The 20,593-nt window shown below is 42.9% G+C and overlaps 1 protein-coding gene across 3 annotated transcripts; it reads right to left on the bottom strand.

Moving 5' to 3' along the window:
* Nucleotides 1-1,274: 1,274 nt before the first annotated feature.
* On the bottom strand, nucleotides 1,275-19,179 carry LOC126994581 (cubilin-like). Of its 3 annotated transcripts, none has more exons than XM_050853907.1 (13): nucleotides 18,818-19,177; nucleotides 17,916-18,168; nucleotides 17,575-17,681; nucleotides 17,054-17,150; nucleotides 16,543-16,695; nucleotides 16,071-16,212; nucleotides 15,256-15,377; nucleotides 14,341-14,452; nucleotides 11,659-11,765; nucleotides 5,400-5,534; nucleotides 4,481-4,623; nucleotides 4,087-4,219; nucleotides 1,275-3,221 (listed from the first exon to the last, which is right to left on the bottom strand). In XM_050853907.1, exons 1-13 carry the CDS (start codon nucleotides 18,887-18,889, stop codon nucleotides 3,067-3,069), a joined length of 1,731 nt encoding a protein of 576 aa, XP_050709864.1. In that variant the 5' UTR covers nucleotides 18,890-19,177; the 3' UTR covers nucleotides 1,275-3,066. The 3 variants fall into 3 exon arrangements, with proteins under 3 accessions (XP_050709864.1, XP_050709863.1, XP_050709865.1); XM_050853906.1 differs by having other exon boundaries at nucleotides 5,400-5,564; nucleotides 11,656-11,765; nucleotides 18,818-19,175; XM_050853908.1 differs by lacking the exon at nucleotides 5,400-5,534 and having other exon boundaries at nucleotides 18,818-19,179.
* Nucleotides 19,180-20,593: the final 1,414 nt, after the last annotated feature.

A 20,593-nucleotide genomic window follows, 5' to 3' on the forward strand; every position in this document is an offset into this window, starting at 1 on the left:
CATATGTAACGTGATGACGCGTATAGGACTAAAAATATTCCTGAACAGGACAGGAAAAATCTTCCACACGAGGAAAACAGACAATGTTCACATTGACGCAATGACGATAACCATACAAAGGCTTTCTGTGTCATGTACTCGTGTTGGTGTCATTCATGGGGTTTGTGGAGTGCCTGGATGACTTTTGTTGTTGATTGTGTCTAAGCGTTCGGTGTCAAAGCTATCAAAAGTCTATTGGTTTATATTATAGCAACCCATTTCATTCACTATGCCCAATACGCAGCAGGAGTTGAAAAGAGTAAAGGCGTGAAACTAAAATTTAGCCTCATCGGGGTGTTGCCAGTGGATGGAAAACAAGAATTAAAATAAATATTAGTATTTTTTTACAGCAGTGGAGTCAGCAGTTCCAGCGTATAAAAAAAAATAATATGCTAAAAAAGCCCGCTACTCACTGCTCCTGGGTAAAAAGATTTAGAGAGTGGCCGAAAGATAGGTCAACCTCTGGAGAGAGAGGTTCTGACACCCCTCCTCTCAGAAAGAGTTCAAGTCAGTAGGCAAGAGGAAATACAGATGAAGTTGGAAGATTGTTCCAGAGTTTACCATCGTGAGGATGAAAGAGTGAAGATGCTGGTTAACTCTTGCGTAAGGGATTTGGACAGTAAAGGGATGAGCTTCAGTAGAAAGTCGTGTGGCAAACGAGAGGCCGCGAGTAAGAGGGAGGCATGCACAGTTAGCAAGTTCAGAATAGCAGTCATGTGAAAATATCGATGCGAAGATAGAAAGAGGAGGCAACAACATGGCGGAGAAATCTCTAAGAGGTAGAAAATTATCAGTAAGAGGAGGAGAGCTTGATGAGACGAAGAGTATGAACTCCACTCTGTCCAAAGAGAGGCTGTGTGGAATGAGGGCCCCCACGTGAGATACTCCATACGAGTATGCATCTCACACACACACCTGACTCTCTCTCTATATATATATATATATATATATATATATATATATATATATATATATATATATATATATATATATATATATATATATATATATATATATATATATATATATATATATATATATATATATATATATATATATATATATATATATATATATATATATATATATATATATATATATATATATATATATATATATATATATATATATATATATACAAAAAAAAGTCTTGCAACGGGCATATCGTGCTCAGCAAGTTGAAATGCTATTTTTTTCTGAAGCATCAGGTTTGAATAGAAATAATGTACGCTATGTAACATTAAGCCTTTATTCATGCCGATTGGATTTTATTTTTGTGGGAACTAACTTATAAAGGATGATCAGACCAGAGCACTGGTTAAGTGCTCGCCCAGAAAACGGCCAAGGAAAAATAATTGTTTTCTCTATTCAAATAACAAGTGTTCGCATCTCCTTGGGCTGTTTGGTTGTCGTGTAGCTTGGCTCACTCCTAATGGGAGCAGTAATAGCAGGAGTAGCAGGTTCAACAGCAATAATGCCAGAGTGGAATTTTTAGAGAAAGTCTGAGCGAAGAGTTCAGCCTTAGAGATATGTGTGACGGCGGTGCTGCTGTCATGGTTAAGAAGAGGAGGGAAAGATGAAGAAGTGAAATTTTTCGAGATATTTTTAGCAAGGTGCCAGAAGTCTCTGGAAGAATTAGAGAAAAAAAGCAAAGTGTTGGCATTTACTAATGATGAAAGTGTTTTAGTAAGTCGAAGAGTAGATTTGGGACGATTCCGGGCAGAAATGTAAAGATGGTGATTAGCAAGCGTTCAAATGCTCAGGTACCTTTTGTGAGCTGCCTCTCTATCTTTAAAAGCGTGACTGAACCAAGGGTTTTTTGCATGAGGAGTAGAGAAGTACATGGAATGTGTGCCTCCATTCCAAAGACAATCACCTCGGTGATGTGCTGGGCACACACAGAATGGTCTCTGTCCTGGAAGCAGTAATCATTCCACGGGAAATCGGAAAAGTACATCCTCAGGTCGTCCCACCGAACATTACGATGCTGCTGGAACAGCCGAGACTGGCATGAAGTATTCAGGTCAGTATTTTTATTTTTAGTGAGGAGGAGGAACGAACACAGAACTTCTACTTCATGTGTCTAGACGCCTCTAAAACCCAAACTGACCATCTGCTCGGAACTCTTCCGGTCTATCTTGTGTGAGAGCAGTGTTTGGCTTTTCTTTCTCTTATTATTATTAAGGTCTTGAGCTGTCTAGTTTATTGTTGGAAATATATACAAAGATAGTTTTCTGAAAGGTTTTCTATACTAAAATTAATAGTTTATGAATGGAAGACATTGAGTTTTGGAACAGCCAAGAGCCTCATCTCATTCTTGCGCCACTCAGAAATAATGAGGATCAAAACATGAATAATTTTCATTGTCCTGCTTTGGTGCCGTGTGGCTCTTGTTGAGAGTCCCCAGTGAATTGTGGTTGATCCGTGAAATATACAACAATAAGTCAACACATACTGAATTCCAGAAAAAAAGGATAGTAATACATAACAGAAAAAGGTGGGTAATGAAAATGAACCTCGTGAAACTTCATTGTAGATGAATCTAAACCACTGAGCATTTGCCACAGATGTTTTATACTGGCCTGGAAGATGACTGAAATAAAAGCTCAGAGTACTGTGTGTAATGTGCTTGTATATGTATAACTGTGTCAATAGAAAATTATTTGCCTTTTGTCACTGCGATGAATTGCTCATGGCCACTAGGGACGAAATGTGCACAAATCAGCATCTAAGTAATTATTCAATGTCGGCAGCTTTTTAGCAGATTTTGTATTGTATTTAAACGTAGCTATGCTTAGAAATATTGCATTGATCTGAATCTTGCAACATGCTCAAATTTTCGTATATTATAGACAATGTGCCATCAGGATATTTATCGTCTCTTTTCAGTGAGTAATCCCAAGTAAAATATAGTTAGTCAAGATCACCTGCGTAGCCATTAAAGATTTACAATAAAACAACTGGGATCACTAATGTTCTTCAAATAGTCGGTAGAGGCCGGGCAGTCACCACAGGTCTTCGCAGTCTCTACCCGCTGTACTTTTGGTCGCTGTTGAAGAGGTACGGTCCGGAGCAGGGCAGCTGGGTGTACAGCAGCTCGAAGCCTCTGTTGCCCAGGTCAATGCTGCGGGAGTACTCGTCCGCGTCTGTCTTCACCTGCATGTAGAACGGTGTGGAGTAGCCTGCAGGGAGATTATGTGATGTGAGATACGGGATGCGAGATACAAGATACGAGATACGAGATAGAAGGTACAAAAAACAAGATACAAGATACAAGATTTAAGATACGAGATGAGAGAGAGAGAGAGAGAGAGAGAGAGAGAGAGAGAGAGAGAGAGAGAGAGAGAGAGAGAGAGAGAGAGAGAGAGAGAGAGAGAGCATAGAAACCCAGAGAAAATAAAAGAAAGAGAGGAAAGTAGCAACCAGGGAGTATACGATCGTGAAGCAAATCAGACCCAAGGATGTGTCTGCGCCCGAAACGAATGACCGCCTCAGCACACATCATCAGCACTGTTTACGTTAGAATATCGTCAACCTCTGAAAGTACTGCCGACGTCATCTTAATGGAATCTCTCTCCCTGCCTACCACGTTATATTAGTACGTCATACTGTAAAACAAAACTTACAACAGCTACGTTATTATTTGCTTTGGGGATAAAATCTTTCCTTTCTCAGAATCTGCATCATAATCTCAGTGCTAAGGTTTGTATAACACAGCCTTAGAACTCAAAACTGTTGGCATCCATCTTATCAGCCAATTCCAATACGAACTTTGGATCCCAGTCTTCTGAAGTGATTTCGGTGCATCAGTGGCTTCTTACGAGTAGTACATCCGAAAATGACCTCTCTTTTCTTTCCTTTTATAGGGGGATTACTAGCGATCTTTTTTGTTCTTATTTATTTTCTTCCCTTGAGCTGCTTCCCTTACTATAAAAATGAATGTTGTGATGCCACTGGAACAGTTTTATGGGTATATATGAAAATTATTTTATCTAGAAGGGATATGATGGCAGGAGTCGTTAGGGTGGAGGGCAAGGCGGGACTTACTGACGATGGGGCCCTGGACGTAGTTCCCGAGTGCCTGGCCGCAGAACCTGTCGTGGCTCCAGGGGTCGTTGTCCCCCGGGGTGCGGCACTTCGGGACGAGCACGTAATCTGCCTGGCACGCCTTCGAGCCGAACTGACGGAAAGACGGAGTTAGGTAGTATTGGACGGGAAGGGTACGAGACCTGTGTATGTATAAGACCAAACACACACACACACACACACACACACACACACACTCACACACACGAACCCCCCTTCCCCCCTATATACATTCCCCCCACACTACCCCCCACACCCACACCCACACCCACACGACCCCCCCCTTCCTCCCTACATACATGCCCCCCACACTACCATCCCCCCCACACCCACACCCACACCCACACACACACACCAGGTTCTTCCGCGGCTCGGTGCTGTTGTAGGGAGTCTCGCCGTTGAGGAGGAAGGACTCTGGCCCCGTCGGCGTGTACATGATGCCGCAGTAGCCTTGAGCCACGCGCACACACACGTGGTAGTCCAGGTTGTTGAGGTGGCCTGAAGGAAATAAAAGTCTTAGTTTCTTTTCTTCATAATTGCAACACTTTCTTTTGTTGTGCTTTTATGGTTCGTCTAAATATCTTACGTATGGTGGGTTTTTTTTAACAAGCTTCCGATTCTCATCACCAACAGACGTGTGTGCAACGTGTCTTTGTGTATGTATTTTCACCGCGCCCTGATTACGAGTTGGACTTGGCTCATCAGTCGATCTCTCGGTACTGCCAGGACCTCACACACCACACACCCCATACCCCTTGCTTGGGGGGAAGGGTACAGTAACCGCTCCTACTCAGCGGAACAAAACCGGCCTGAGCGGGGCTCGGACCTTTGCCTGCAATGCCGCGAAGCCTGGCACCGCAGCGCTTTAACCGACTGAGCTATCGAAGGGCGCGCGCATATGTGTGTGTGTGTGTGTGTGTGTGTGTGTGTGTGTGTGTGTGTGTTCTAAGTATGAATCTTCCGATGTTTTGCTCGCTACCCCGCCCTGCCTCCTCGATCACAGTCTACTCATCACAAAAACAAGTGTATATAAATTTAGCTGCACAGATTTCCTCAATAAAATTGTCTTTCTCTCACATATCCCTACACTTTGATCCCATTCCCGTCAAAAAAAATAATAAACTCTAACCTTGTTTTATTTATACACATATTAGTATTCTATTTTGATGTCGGTCTTTTCTCTCCTGTCCTCACTCCACGACTGCGGCTTCTTTTCACGAGCAGCCGCCTGATTTATGTTTTTTTGTAGCAGTACACTTCGGTCCTTGCCTCACCTGTCCACACTCGGCGGCCACAGTCCCTCTCGGTGCCGTTCCAGCAAGGGTCGTAGTCTAATTTGCTGCCGTGGAAGTTGAAGCTGCTGATGGTCTCCCTCACGCCCACGTGGTACTGCAGACAGCCTGTGGGTGCTGGCGGGTGGACGGGGCCGGAGTATGCCACACCCATATCCGGCCACAGAGATTTGCATTATTCAGCAGGGAACCAGTTTTTACTCTCTTCAAGCAGATTATATATCTTATTAAATGATGCAGACATATGTCCTGGGTGTGGAGTACTTCGTCCTCGCGCCAATCCCGCGACGCCCATATCCGACGACAAAGATTTGCATGATTAATCAAGGGGCAGTTTTTTTTTATCTCGTGGATAACAGAAAAAACATATATTATTATATCATTCAGTGCGTGTTCTCGAGTGTGTAAAACATAAGTAAAAATGAATATATATATATATATATATATATATATATATATATATATATATATATATATATATATATATATATATATATATATATATATATATATATATATATATATATATATATATATATATATATATATATATATATACACACACACACACACACACACACACACACACACACACACACACACACATTCAGAATATATAGATAGATAAATAGATAGATATAGATGTAAAGTTTGTACAAAATATCATGGTTACATAGGCAACCGCCGAGGTGATGGATTTCACCCGTGAATACTTTTACAGGTTTTCCCGAAAAAAAAAGTGGATATTGATAGGCTGCGCTTTTTCTCCCGCCGCGGCCGCCGCTCACGTGTCTGCGCGTTTGAGGCGAGGCGCCGAGAACCTTCTCCATCTGTGACTATTTTTAGCGCTTCCAAAAGAGAAATATCAAACTACTCCATCGCCAGGATTGAATAAGCCTTGACTTTTTTCCTCATGATCTCCCTCACTTTGTAAACTTGTAAATGTGTGACTGACCTATCTGAATGACTTGAGTAAATCATGATCTAGGTGTGGGAGGCACTGATCAACCGATTCAATGGTTCGAATGTTGTTATGATTATAAAAAAAGAATGAGAATACGTCTCCGTTTAATCGCACTTTGCCTTCCCCAGCCATTATTTTTTTTTTTTCTGATGACGTTTATCTCTCCGCGATCCTGTCATCTCATCGTTTCACATAATTTAGTTTCTCTTTCCTCCTCCTTTCCGGTTCCTCTCCACCGGGCCTCTTCCTCTTGTATTCTCCATTTTTATTTCATATCCTCACACACTATCAATTTGCATTAAATCTCGCACTTTTCGTTGTGTAACATTCGTATTTCTATCAAAAGAGGCAACAACATTCGAACCATTGAATCAGTTGATCAGTGACTCCCACACCCATGCAGATCGTCATTCACTTAATCATTCAAACAGGTCAGTCACACATTCACGCCATCTTCATTCCATTAGTCATTCAGTCAACCAATCAGTCACATCCTCACGACTAAATCACTTCGCCATTCATTCAGTTTGTCACACACACACTTAATCTTTCCTCATTTAATCAGTCTTTCAGTTAATCAATCACTCACATCCTCACGACTAAATCATTTCGCCAGTCATTCATTCAGTCAGTCACTTACACACCATCTTTCCTCGGTTAATCAGTCTCTCAGTTAATCAGTCAGTCACACATTCACTCTCTCACCAAATAGTTTCTCCAATCACGCAGTCAGTCAGTCAGTCACAAACTCACTCACTAAATAATTTCTCCAACCACTCAGTCAGTCAGTCGCTCACTCACTTCATCTCTTCTCAGTTAATCAGTCAACCACTCACAATCTCACAAAAACCAACACGAGCCACCCAACGTCGCCCCTTCCCTCTCTCACTCCTGTAAATGAAAAGCAAACACGGAGCTTTCACGGAACAAACAGCCATCAGCGCCCTACCCTACCAGCCTCACACGGAAAGACCTTATACTCTAGGAAGGAAATGTAGGTCCCATGTGCGCAGTGATGGTGGAATGACATGTGTACGTGTCGCAGCCTTGGTAGTCCAGTCGATATGTCAAAAAGATGTTCACTTCCGGAAGAAAGCATGAAAATTTGAATGTAGGGGTTTTTGAGTATGCTGAATCCATTTCTAACCGGATCCAAGCTGGCAAACCAAGGGATCCCGCTCAAAATCAGGAAATCCAAGATGGCCGCCATGCGTATTGCCGATTTTGATACTTCGTTGTAACTTTGCTGTTATTTGACATAGAAACATGATCTTGGTGCCGATTTATAGGTTTTTAAGGTCAAGGAATTCAATGAGATGCCTTATAATACCATAAAATGTGGTTGGAACAAAATCCAAGATGTAATAAAGTCTTTTTTATTCATATCAAAACTATGAGTAGGAAGATTCAGTTAGTTTTAACCAATTTCGATGATCCATTGAGACTAATATTGTTCACACTCATAATTCACAAAGAATATTTTACTGACATAATACTAAATTAGATGAAATGAGTTTGAAATGCATTACAAAAGTAAAAAAAAAAAAAAAAAGGAACTTAATCTAGGACACTGTTCGCTTTGTCTGCACATTGTCCACCACAAAAACACAGCTGTGTACACGGGAGGCTTGCTTTAGCACACTGGCATCTTCCTGTGCACCGTTTTTTACATGCACACGTAATAAGTTCACTGCAGCCCTTTGATGCCTCTGGCAGGGTACTCCAAAAGGGCACCCAGATTCGCTCACTGTCAAGTTTCCACCCCCACTCGGAAGGACTTGGAAGTGTTGGATTGGCCTCTAATGTCTGACCCCAGACATATCCTGCTTGGTAAGCGGCACGCTTTACATGTTGCAGAAGTGCTGCACGTGACGGTGGGATGTTCTCCAAGTTCCGATTACAGTAAGAGAAGAGATGCTTCCTGGCTTCATTCACATCAGTGAGTTGTGACGTGCGAGAGTACAGCAGAACCACATATCTTTCGAGTTCCTTCAGGTCAGCATCTGTAACTTCATCAGGAGTAGTTGACAGCCGTTGAAATACTTCAGTGATTTCTGGAAGTGATTTCCATACTTCCCAAGCAGTCTTCTTACCGACGGAGCTCAATGAAGACACCGTGTCACACCCTGAAAAGGCGTGCATGAATGGGAGGCCTCTGCAGTAATCATTGCCAAGCTCACTGGCAATGGCATGTGCTCCAATATAGCGAAAGTGTGCACCATGACCAAAAGCTAACCAAATTTCACAGTCTTCCATTTTGCTTGTAGTCACAATGGCTAGAACTAAGACGTCCGTGTCAGTAGCGTGCACCATGATCCTCTTCATGCCACTTCTGTAGGCATGGAAGCAGTGAAGCATCATTCGGTAGTCTGCTTCTTCATGTGAACATGGTTGAAGCCCAGAAGCATCAAGTGTTGCAGAAGAGGCAACACTCTGACCTTTCGTTGTGACCAGCATCTTTCCTCTCACTGTTGATTCAGATTCGATAACAGTGGCTAGAAATCTGAAGAGCTCCGTCTTGTTCCTGTCAACACGCAAGAAGCTTTTCCAGTTATGTGGAAGTCGTGTTTTATCGGAAACCCGAAGAGCTTCTCCAGTACCTCGGCCCTCTCTGGTGTGTGCTTTGAGACTGTCGGCCTTATAGGCATCCCACACAACATTTACTCGTGCAACATGTACAAGCTGCCTCTTGAGATATGGAAGAAAAACACACTCTGCATAGTCTTTGAATGTTTTCACGCTTGTTGTGGCAGTCTTCGGATCCAATGTGTGAACGAGAGCAGCCCCGTCAAAGATCTTCACATCCACATCAGGTGTGTACTGTGGGCGTTGGGCTAGTGGCTCCAAGCACTTCAGCAAATCAGCTTTTTCTCCGAGTCGCATCATGTTATTTTCAGCCAGAGACGGTGGCCAAGAGTGGTTCTCATGCTGGAAGAAGACGTCCATGTCTCCATTTCGTGCTTGGCAAGAGATGTACATTCTAGAAAATAGTTGCAGGTCACTCTTCATGTTTGACAATTTGGACTTCATCTTTGAGGGCACTTTCCGCTCTCCATACTTGAACAATTGAAGATTGTTCTTTGGAACAGTTTCATAGAGTGGTTTCTCCATTTTCACAAGCCGCAATTCAACAAATGTTTTGTATTGATTCTTTCCTATTTCCTCTGCTTCTGAGATGTTTTTGACGACTTCGTCGGCCATGATGACCTTTGTGTCCAGTGTGAGGAGATCGTTGCTCGTTTCTGTGAAGGGATTACCAAGCTCATTCATAACATCTATCACGCTTTGTACATTTGAGGCAAATCTCTTTTGTGTGGTTAATGTTTGTTCATGATGTCGGTTGTCATGGGTTTCCTTCTGAGATAGGGTCACTTCAACATCATGTATGATCCTGGCCATCTCAGGACCAGCAATCAACCATCGCTTGAGAGCTGATTCGTTTTCAGTGATGCCAATTATCCCACCATCTCCTTTCAGCACAGCATTGTTGCTCATGCACATGGTCATGTGCCATCATGGAGAAGCAATGGGTGGTCTTTTGGGTTACAAACTTACCTTCTCTGAATTCTTGGTAAACAGTTGGGCATTCATGTTGTAGCTGCATCAAATCTCGCACGTGAACTGGTAACCACTTGGCATAGTGGAAGTGATCCATGGCAAACATCCAAGGCACTATTCTCCCCAGGGTGCTAATGTATAGCTCAAAGTTTCCTTCGCGCTGTGATTGCATGAACTGAAGGAAGAGAACTTCAAGGATGAAGGTTTTGCTCCAGTATCGAAACTGGGGATGCTGAGTCTCCATGAGTGTGCACCAGTCATTGAATGGCATCGCTGGATTTGCTTCTGACTCAACTTCCACCTTGTAAGAATTGTATGCTTGGTTACGCAAGCAAGAGAAATTTGTTACATTTATGTAACCGAGATATCTATATTGTTTGACTACATATCTACATCAGATATTTATGTTTTAGTCATACAGTATGAGTATAATCAGATTAATGTTCTCGAAATTAACAAAAATTATTCAATTAATGACCAATTCTGGAAATGAAAGAAATAATAAGATTAATAGCACATGTTTTGAAAACGAAATAAAACATTAGAATAATCATAAACAGCTACCTTGCATTTTGTTCCAACCACATTTTATGGTATTTTAAGGCATCTCATTGAATTCCTTGACCTTAAAAACCTATAAATCGGCACCAAGATCATGTTTCTATGTCAAATAGCAGCAAAGTTACAACGAAATATCAAAATCGGCAATACGCAGGGCGGCCATCTTGGATTTCTGGATTTTAAGCGGGATCCCTTGGTTTGCCAGCTTGGATCCGGTTAGAAATGGATTCAGCATACTCAAAACCCCCCACATACAAATTTTCATGCTTTCTTCCGAAAGTGAACATCTTGGCCTCATTTTGCTACATATCTACTGCACTATGGGTTTTGTTACTCTTATAAACAATTTCACTGGTCTAATTTACTACTTCTACTCTAACTTTCATTCCTGCTCCTATTAGTATACTATTATCGCCATTATTATGTTAGCTCATAATATTATCAAGGCGTCATCAAGCCAGCGCACCAGAAAAGCCTCGCAGCCTCACACCCGAGACGCGACAAGACACTCAAACCCACAACAGACGCGGACACTACCGGGATATGCAGCGAGCCAGGACGCGGACCACAGAGCCGACCGACGCGTTCTTAACCAGCGACAAGGATAAAGACATGACGCGCCTCGTGATGAGCTGAAACTTATCATGGGAAATCATTTAACGTGTCGCATTCCCGCAGAGTCCCATTTCGCTCTTTTTGCTTGTATTCTTTATGACGGAGGTTTTGTGTTACTCTCAGGATATCGACGCTCACACTTCGTCACAAACCGGCTGGCGTTCTTCAGGCTGAAACTGGAGTGTTGCCTATCACATGATAATCGAAACAATATATTTGCGCAACGTTGTCTTATGTTTACTGGAACTCAAATATTTATTCATTGCTGGACCTGCACACAGTTTTGGTGCCATTATACACACACACACACACACACACACACACACACACGGAGCATATTGTCACCACTCAGGAAAATGACTATACCAGTATATTCTGCTTTTACTATGCTACTTAAACTATCACCACTATTTTGACTAACAATACTAAATCTCTCTCTCTCTCTCTCTCTCTCTCTCTCTCTCTCTCTCTCTCTCTCTCTCTCTCTCTCTCTCTCTGTTTGATCTCATGCTCTCTTGCTCTCTTGCTCTTTCTCTCGCTCACCTCTGGGACTCGATGTCTTGAGGTGGTCGTGGGAACATTCGCAGGGAATCTGGTTGACTCGAATCTTCCATCTCCTTGTGTCCTCCACCTCGTACCTCCACTCCAATCTGGAACACGAGGAGGAGGAGGTGGAGGTGGAGGTGGAGGAGGAGGAGGAGGTGGAGGAGAAGGAGAAGGAGGAGGAGGAGAGAGGAAAGAGAAGGTACGGAAGAAAGGTGGAGGGAAAAGTGAAAATAAAAATCAAAGAAAAGATTCAGAGGGAAAGGAACAACAGTCATCAGATAGCTATTAAATACACACAAAGTTGAGCATTCTTTGTTGTTTTTCATGGAACTTGACCTAAAAATTACTTTACATAAATACAGGTAACAAACTATTTACCGCAATAATCTAACGGATCTTGATCTCCGAAACTGGCTACAAACACAATACGCCTTTCCGAAACAGATTCGAAACACTAATTTTAAACATGCGGAACGAAATTCGAAGTACACACACACACACACACACACACACACACACACACACACACACATCTTTATCATCAGAGAATATAAACATGTGTGTGCGCCATTCACTCGCTGCAACAGAAAACATCAGTCCGAAGCTAAGTTTTGAAACACTATTCAAATACCTTGAGCCGAGATCGAAGTACACACACACACACACACATACACACACGAATCCTTAGCCAAAAGAACATCATCAAGGGTGTAAGAGACTAAATGAAATCATCGCTTATTCATTCTAGTCATTAATTCGCTCTTTCTTAGCCACTAAACAACAATGAATGGCAACTATAGACAAAATAAGAGAAAGAACCGGAAATAGTATTAATATTGGCGATGGTAATTCGAGTAGCGTGTGAGAAAGCACTTTGGCGCATATCCTCAAACGTTTCATTGCTTACATACCCATATTTGATCAGGCCTTCCTAGAGGTTGTGTTAGTATTTCCATGAGTAGTTATATGAGCCTAGTGATAGATTGGCAAGACCTCTGAAAAAAAAATCATGAGAACCCGATTAATCTCCTTTCTGGTCTTCGGAAATTGTTGTTGTAAAAGCCAAAATTATCTTAAAATACGAACCTCAGCTCAGTCAAGCGATAGCGGAAACCCAGTACCCTAAACCTAAGCTCTATTTTCATTTTATCTCTTTTTCGTCTCCTTCACAACACTTGAAACTTCCTCTTCCGTGTGTTGCGTTAGTGTCCCGCCACCTGACACGTTTGATAACCTGGGCACGTTGTTATGCAGTGATGGGGAGTGACGTCGCCGCTGTTTCCCTACCCTAAACCTAAACTTCATCTTCATTTTATCTCTTTTTCGTCTCCTTCACAACACTTGAAACTTCCTCTTCTGTGCTGCGTTAGTGTCCCGCCACCTGACACGTTTGATAACCTGGGCACGTTGTTATGCAGTGATGGGGAGTGACGTCGCCGCTACGCTGTGTTCCCCTACCCTAAACCTAAACTTCATCTTTATTTTATCTCTTTTTCGTCTCCTTCACAACACTTGAAACTTCCTCTTCTGTGCTGCGTTAGTGTCCCGCCACCTGACACGTTTGATAACCCGGGCACGTTGTTATGCAGTGATGGGGAGTGACGTCGCCGCTACTCTGTGTTCCTACCAATGTTCTGAGGGCGTTGGATTCGCTTGGCCTGCCGCTCGTATTTCCGGACGCTTTGGGATCTCGCAACTAATATTTCCAAAGACCACAAATTGAGTCGCGTTCTCATGAGTGTTTTTTTTTTTTTTTCATGGTGCAGAACCCTTGTCGAACTATCATTACGCTCATAAAACTGCCCATGGCGATGCACACAACCTCTAGAAATGCCGGGCAATTGCACTGGGCAAATTTTCCGTGGATCTTCAGTCAAACCACGATTTCCGCTAGCGTGGCTCTCATTTGTTTCTTGTTATTGCTGCTGATGATGTTGGTGAGTAATACCGTCGTCCTTCGGTGAAATCTACCGTAGTTTTGGAAGATCGTGGACACGTCAGAAAATCACCGATATATGAGAACCACCCCAGCGGAAATCGTGCTTTGACTGAAGATCCACGTAAAATTTGCCCAGTGTAACAGCCCCCCCCCCCCCTTTTTTTTACAACAAAGGAGACAGCTCAAGGGCACAAAAAAAGTAATCAATAATAAAAAAAAAGCCCGCTACTCGCTGCTCCCAAAAAGAATCCAAAGAGGTGGCCGAAAGAGAGGTCAATGCGGACCAATATCATATGCGGGTGTGTAAGCCGCGATATGCCTAAGAATACTGGCCTGTCGTGTGTCTGCATGGGTATAAAGTAGAGTGAGGCTTCCTTTTCATAACACTTCTTTCCTTTCTTTAAATATTTGTTTGGCTAATAATGTGGAGAGAGTTTTGTTTTCGTAACTTTAAATACGGCGACGTAATTTACTGAAGTGCAATGAGTATAAAGTTTGTCCATCTATCTTCACTTTTACATCTATACCTCTTTGATTCTTTCTTTGCGTTATATCTCTGTTTGGCTAATGGTTCGGAGTAATATTTTTTCATAGCTTTAAACACGGTAATGAAGATGGGATTTGTTAAAGCTCGATACGTAAGGAATCTCTCTCTGTCTAGATATCAATGTACCTATCTATCTACCTATCTTCACCTCTACATTTAAACATTTTTCTATCCCTGTCTCATCTGTACTCACGGTTGGCTTTCACCGGTATCAGGGTCGGTCACGTGCCCCACCGGTTTGGGCAGGATGCGTGACAGGAGCACGTGCAGGCTGGTGCTGGCCCGCCCCGCGACCTCCACGTACACTGCGGGCGCGGGGCGAGTGGAAGGCAATGAATGATATGGTAATGAAGGAGTAAATAGTGACGGGAGTATGTGGTGATGAAAAGATGAATAATGGTTAGAGTATGTGGTAATTAAAAGTTAAATATTGACGGGAGTATGTGGTGATGAAAAGATGAATAATGGTTAGAGTATGTGGTAATTAAAAGTTAAATAATGACGGAGTATGTGGTGGAAAATAAATACTGGGTAAAGTATGTTGCAATTAAAAGGTGAGGAATTACTAGAGTATGTGGTAATAAAAGATAAGTAATTACTAGTGTATGTGGTAATAAAAAGATAGATAATGACGTGAGTGTTTATGTATTCATTTAACGAGGTGAAAGTAATCAAGAACATAGAGGAAGGTCGTTTTTTCTACCTCCAAGATGATAATGGCAAGTTAGATTAATGTATTCGCTTTTTTTTTCATTATTTTTTTTTTACGCCCTTGCACTGTCTCCTCTGCTGTAAAAAAAAATGTAATGTGATAGGAAACTTATTGAGCGTCAGCTAAAATAAGAAATGGTTGAGTACATGAAAAGAATGATGGATTAATGTATTCGTTCTAATTGTGATGTGATAGGAAACTTATTGAGCGTCAGCTAAAATAAGAAATGGTTGAATGCATGAAAAGAATGATGGATTAATGTATTTGTTCTAATTGTGATGTGATAGGAAACTTATTGAGCGTCAGCTAAAATAAAAAATGGTTGAATACATGAAGAGAATGATAGAAACGCGGCAGAGCTGAAGGGTGGAGCGGAACAGAAGGCGGGTTACTCACTGTGCTGGCCGGAGTTGTTGCCGCACAGCACTGGGACAGGCTCGTTGGCGCGCACCATGAACTGATCGGAGTCACAGTTCCCATACTCAGGCGGCTGCAGCTCAAACTCCACGAAGTCAAGTCTACGGGACAGTTTTACAATCCAGTACAGCACGTTCGTAAGCTCCCCAACCAAACACAAAACAAGACGATAATTCCTTGTATAGTGTTTGGTGTTGATGTGAAAAGGAGGAAATTTTAAGAAACCACACAGGAAATCTCTTTAGTATCTGGTATGGAGTAGAAGAAAACGGATCATTGTAGAGAATATAGTTTGGTTTGGGCGCTTACAAGGACTCTGTGTTGAACTGTCGAACTGGGCCTACAACAAGTACACGACTAGGGATTCAGACGCGCCTCTGCTGATTAACAGTTACTACTACTACTACTACTACTACTACTACTACCACTACTACTACTACTAATGCTGCTACTACTACTACTACTACTACTGCTACTATTACTATTACTACTACTACTACTACTAACTACTACTACTACTACTGCTTCTATTACTTCCATGATTACTTCTTATATGCTGCTGTTGCTGGTTATACTTATGCTGCTGCTGCTCCTGATGATGATGATAAATATGTTGATGATAATGATAAACATGATTATTGAGGAAGAAAGAAAAAAAGTTACTGGGCATATTCAGGAACGCTTTTATGAATCGCCCTTAAAAATCAATGACGCATGCCGTACAGCAAAGGCTATTCTACTGTTAGAGAAGAGTTTTGAGGCAGTGACCAATCCAAGGAGCACACTGAACTAACCTGACCTGGCAGATGGGCACCTCGCAGTCATGGGAGACGGTCAGCTCGCAGTGGCTGGAGCCATTGGCAATCGGTTCCGGGTAGTCGGGACTCTGAAAATCGAACTCCAGGAACGAGACCTCCTGCCCGCACGTCACAACCACTGATGGGGGAAAGGCCCGTGTCACGAACAAAGCACGCGATATGTATGGGGAAAGAACTTTTTTCTCTCATGCATCAAAATGAGACACATCAGGAAGGTAAGAACGCTGTTACTCGTACTAACTTCATAAAAAAATCAATTCATAAGTCTTAAAAAGCAATGCAGAGAATTACAAGTGTCTAAATTCTCCCTCCAAAGAGTTCATCACAAAGAATAATTAATTAATGCAAGTTCCGTAACTCATTGGTCAAAGTCTTGGGCGAGGCCACATTATAAAAGCCCTTCAGCCATCCCCATACCCTTATCTAATCCCCCACAGCCAGGACTCACCTTCCTCAATGATGTACCTTGCCGAGAAGCCCCTGCAGGTGTCACCGTCGGGCGTGGAGCGAAATTCCAGGTAGAGGACGTCTTCGTCGCTCACGTACTCGCCGGGGGTGTCGGTGCCACACAGGGGCTCTGCAGAAGTGTCGTTGGCATCGCCTGGGGGACGGGAGACTCACGGTGAGGTGACTGAAAGGAGGCTGAGCAGCGTGAGGAAAGGCTACACAGAGACACGTGCCAAAGATAAATAAATCAGTGAACAAGCATACAAATATATATAAATAAACTACGCTTGATTAAGGGGACTGTGATAACACTAGAAGCAACAACTCAAAATGTCAAACAACTCCAAGGAATAATTCAATCATCACGCTTTATATGATTTTCCTTCAACAAAGAAAACATCTGTGCATCATAACCCAATCACCCCAGTGCCCGCCCACCGCAGGTTATAAGTCATCACCCACGCGTCTAGACCCAGTGCATGTGTTCTTCCGGCCGGCGAGGCGACACCCACCTGTGGTTGACACGAACAGGTAGTCACCGCTGCAGCTCGGCGTCTTGGTCAACTCGAAGTCCTCAAACTCCAGCCTCACACGCTTCCCCTTGCCGCCCTGAGTGCAAGAGAAAAGATTGTAATAAATAGATAAAAGATTACGCTGACACTACATCTCTCATCTTTTAGTAGCCATATACTCTCGTGAGATATTGCAAAGGTAACGCGAAAAAATATCAATACAATAACACAAAAGACAGAAAAAAATCTTGTATATGAGTGTTAACAATGAAAATCGACTGGCAAGTAGATAGGCAGATAGATAAATATATAGAGAGATATGTAGATAGATACAGTTAGATAGATAAGTAACCAAATAAATCAATATAAAGAGGGACTTTACCCAAATATTAAGTCTACCTAAAGAAACCACTAAAAGAAAATGGTATATATGCTCTCCCTAAAAGAAAACGACTTTAAATATGGCAGACTCATCCTTATGGCGCGCCCGACACCCAGGTAACACTCAGTCACATACTCACCGCGATGGTCCACACGCAGTACAGCCCCTGCCCGTACTGCTCAGGGTAGCCGGGGGTGGTGATGACGCCCCCATCAGCCAGGGAACCGTCCACCTTGGCGCCACAGTCTGCTCGTAGGATTGGATTAATGGCATGCTCCTATCAGACAGGAAATAACGTGTAAGGAAGTGTTAAGTAGGTATTATGTATGTTGAGATGTGTGGAATGTATGGTGCAATCGCTGGTATCATATATACAGATATGTGAACAATTGCATCACATATTCCACACACCTCTATATGCATAATACCTACATACCAGTGCCTACATAAGTACATCTACTCTGCATCTAGGCTACTTACTTGGGGCTTGGGACGCTGTTGTTATGGGCCGCACGGTGGAGGGAGCCGTGGTACTGGCCCCGGCCTGGTCCACCTCGAGTGACGCCTGATTGCTTTTGCTGTGGCCCTCGGTGGAGACGAGGGAATGAGCTGCGGTGTCTGTTTGGTCAGCCCCCGACGAGACCTGCTGCCCTTTAACACTGAACAAGTTACTGGCCAGGCCGGTGTACCATTGTAGCAGTGCACCGTCCTTCAGCACCGCCGCCCCGTCCGGCTGCAGGAACAAAATACAATATTGTGCACAACATAAACACTCCACAAATATATCCATCTATTCTGTTAGCCAGTGACGGGACAAGTATGGGACCCCGCGTTTCATGTTCATACCGTTTGCAGCAGATCAGGGTGAGGAGGGATTCGTTAACCTTTCTGATTTCATCTGTAGGCTGTGGATGACATTTTAAACGTCAGCAGTGTTTAGCACATTGTATCCTTGGTGTCAAATTAAGGGTGGTGTAGCACGTAATGTACTGAATAAAAGGTGAAAATTAATGGTATGTATACAATGTTGCGTGATTCATATTTTTGTTAAGTTGATACGTATGATATTAATCAGTACACTTCATAAAACATTGAGAAGACCCATTACGTAAAAATGACCTGAAGACTTTTCTCTGGGGGGATAACCTACAGTCCATTCAATCATTCATTTTGTTACCTCCATCAAGATTTGTTACTTTCAGTCAGTTCAGTATCATTAAATTTTATGTTGACTCTTTTATAATAAACATAACTTTAATGATATGCAAGACCCTCCATGTTGCCTTCCTTCACGATATACACTATCATGGGAAAAATGTTTCAAAACAGCCGTGTTCTGATGCAGTCTTACTCAGACCATGCAGGCCCGAACAACATGTTACCTGTGAGGCTGCCGCCAGCGCCAACCCTCCCAGCAGCACCAGCCGTCGCGTCAGTCTGCCCGCCGCTGCCATCCTTCAGTCGTCAGCCGCGGGAACACTTTGCGAACCGACAGGAATATTTGGACTTGCGTTCCCGAAGATCAAGGCCGGAGCTATCCCTGCCCTGTTTTCCCCGTGAGAGTACAGGTCGTGCGTGTGCCCAGCGGACGCTGCTGGACGCGACACACACTTATATGCACCTATCACTCCCGGAAGGCAGGTGTGCGGCCCACCCCTGGCCAGCTTATCAATTACCTTATTAAAGTTCCCGCCTCGTGTAATGACACATGTGTCAGGCAGTACGCTGATGCAAGACCTCAGCTTCCGGGGTGTTTGGTCGTTTGGCGGTCTGTTCATAAGAACAAGAGCGGAGGGAGTCTGCATGAAGCCGGCAGGTCAATACAAGGCAGGTCCTGTAAATATAGCCCCACCTAACCTCACCGCCCATGACTTTATTGAACCTCTTCTTTAATGTCTATCGTATTGGCACTCATAACATGACTGCCGAACCTGTTCCACTCATCCACCACTCTATTGGTGAAGCAATTCTTACCTATGTCTTTGTTGAATCTGAATTTATCCAACTTAATTGAGTAGACTCAATTCACGGTTTTAGTGACTGTAAAAAATGAAACAGTGCGGCACAGTACTCCATATCACAGTGAAAATATTCTAACGCCATTGTAGTCGATGTTTTGCTTTCTATTTCTGCACCGGTTACGATATGATGCTGTTTATTGCCCTTCGCAGACTGAGTGCAAAGTCGATTAATATTGAGAGAGCGTTAAATAAAATAGGATGAAGAAGTGTTTTGATACTCCCTTTCTGAAAGCGTTTAAGTCGTAGGCAGGAAGAAATACAGACGAAGGAAGGCTGTTCCAGCGAAAGGTATGAAGGAATGAAAACATTAGTTAACTCTAGCATAAGGGATCCGAATAGGGATGAGCTGGAGTAGAAAGTCGTGTGCAGCGGGACCGCGGGAGGTATACCTTCCTTTGCCGTAAGAGAATTAATATTTTTGAAGATCTTATATACGTAAAACGCTTTAAGATGAAAGAAATTGCAAAGAGAATTTAACCAGAGAAGGAAACAGACCATGCTCTGTCCCTCTGAACTGAATCTTCGATCCTCCCCTATTTTTTACATTTAAGGAGGCAGCATAATGGCAATATAAGACTAAACAAAAAAGCATCTGGCGCTGCTATAAATAGTTGATTTCAAGAGTAGCCGAAAGAGGATCGAAATCGGATGAAGTCGGATGAAGGGTTCCAGCAACAGACTGGTTCAGGAAAGAGTACAGACAAAATGCTACACACACAAGACTCCAAATATAAAGTATGGTAGCAAATGTTCGAAAACCTAACCGTCGAAGCGAACAAACCACTGTCGCCACAACCACACGTTTTCTCACGGGCCCGGGGCTGATGGTCGCCTCATAATTACGGTGTTGTAGGTCTCGCCAGCCCCGCCTTCTCGTATGGCTCCCTTTTTCCTCAGCTGGCCCCGTCCGTCCTCAGCCTCCTCCTCAACATCCCCCCACCTGCTACTCCGATGCCCTGGACCGTAATCGCGTTTTCTAATCTGACCGCGACATTTGAATTAATTGCTGGTTTTGCTAAATGTGATTATTTTGATTCATATTTTTTTTTTATCATTTCTTTCATTCTCATTCTCTTCCTTCATCATTTATTCATTCTAATTCACCTTCTTCATATTTTTTTCATTCCCATTCTCTTT

The sequence above is a fragment of the Eriocheir sinensis genome, unplaced genomic scaffold (assembly GCF_024679095.1).
Source record: "Eriocheir sinensis breed Jianghai 21 unplaced genomic scaffold, ASM2467909v1 Scaffold824, whole genome shotgun sequence".
In the NCBI taxonomy this organism is placed as follows: domain Eukaryota; kingdom Metazoa; phylum Arthropoda; class Malacostraca; order Decapoda; family Varunidae; genus Eriocheir; species Eriocheir sinensis.

What these genes read in the sequence shown, in the direction of transcription:
- LOC126994581 (XM_050853906.1), bottom strand. Translation starts at nt 18,889, where the DNA reads ATGGCAGCGGCGGGCAGACTGACGCGACGGCTGGTGCTGCTGGGAGGG. An exon ending in CCTGTTCGTGTCAACCACAG is followed by an intron (nt 16,696 to 17,053) that starts GTGGGTGTCGCC and finishes CCCGTCCCCCAG; the next exon opens with GCGATGCCAACGACACTTCT. An exon ending in GTGCCCATCTGCCAGGTCAG is followed by an intron (nt 15,378 to 16,070) that starts GTTAGTTCAGTG and finishes ACTGTCCCGTAG; the next exon opens with ACTTGACTTCGTGGAGTTTG.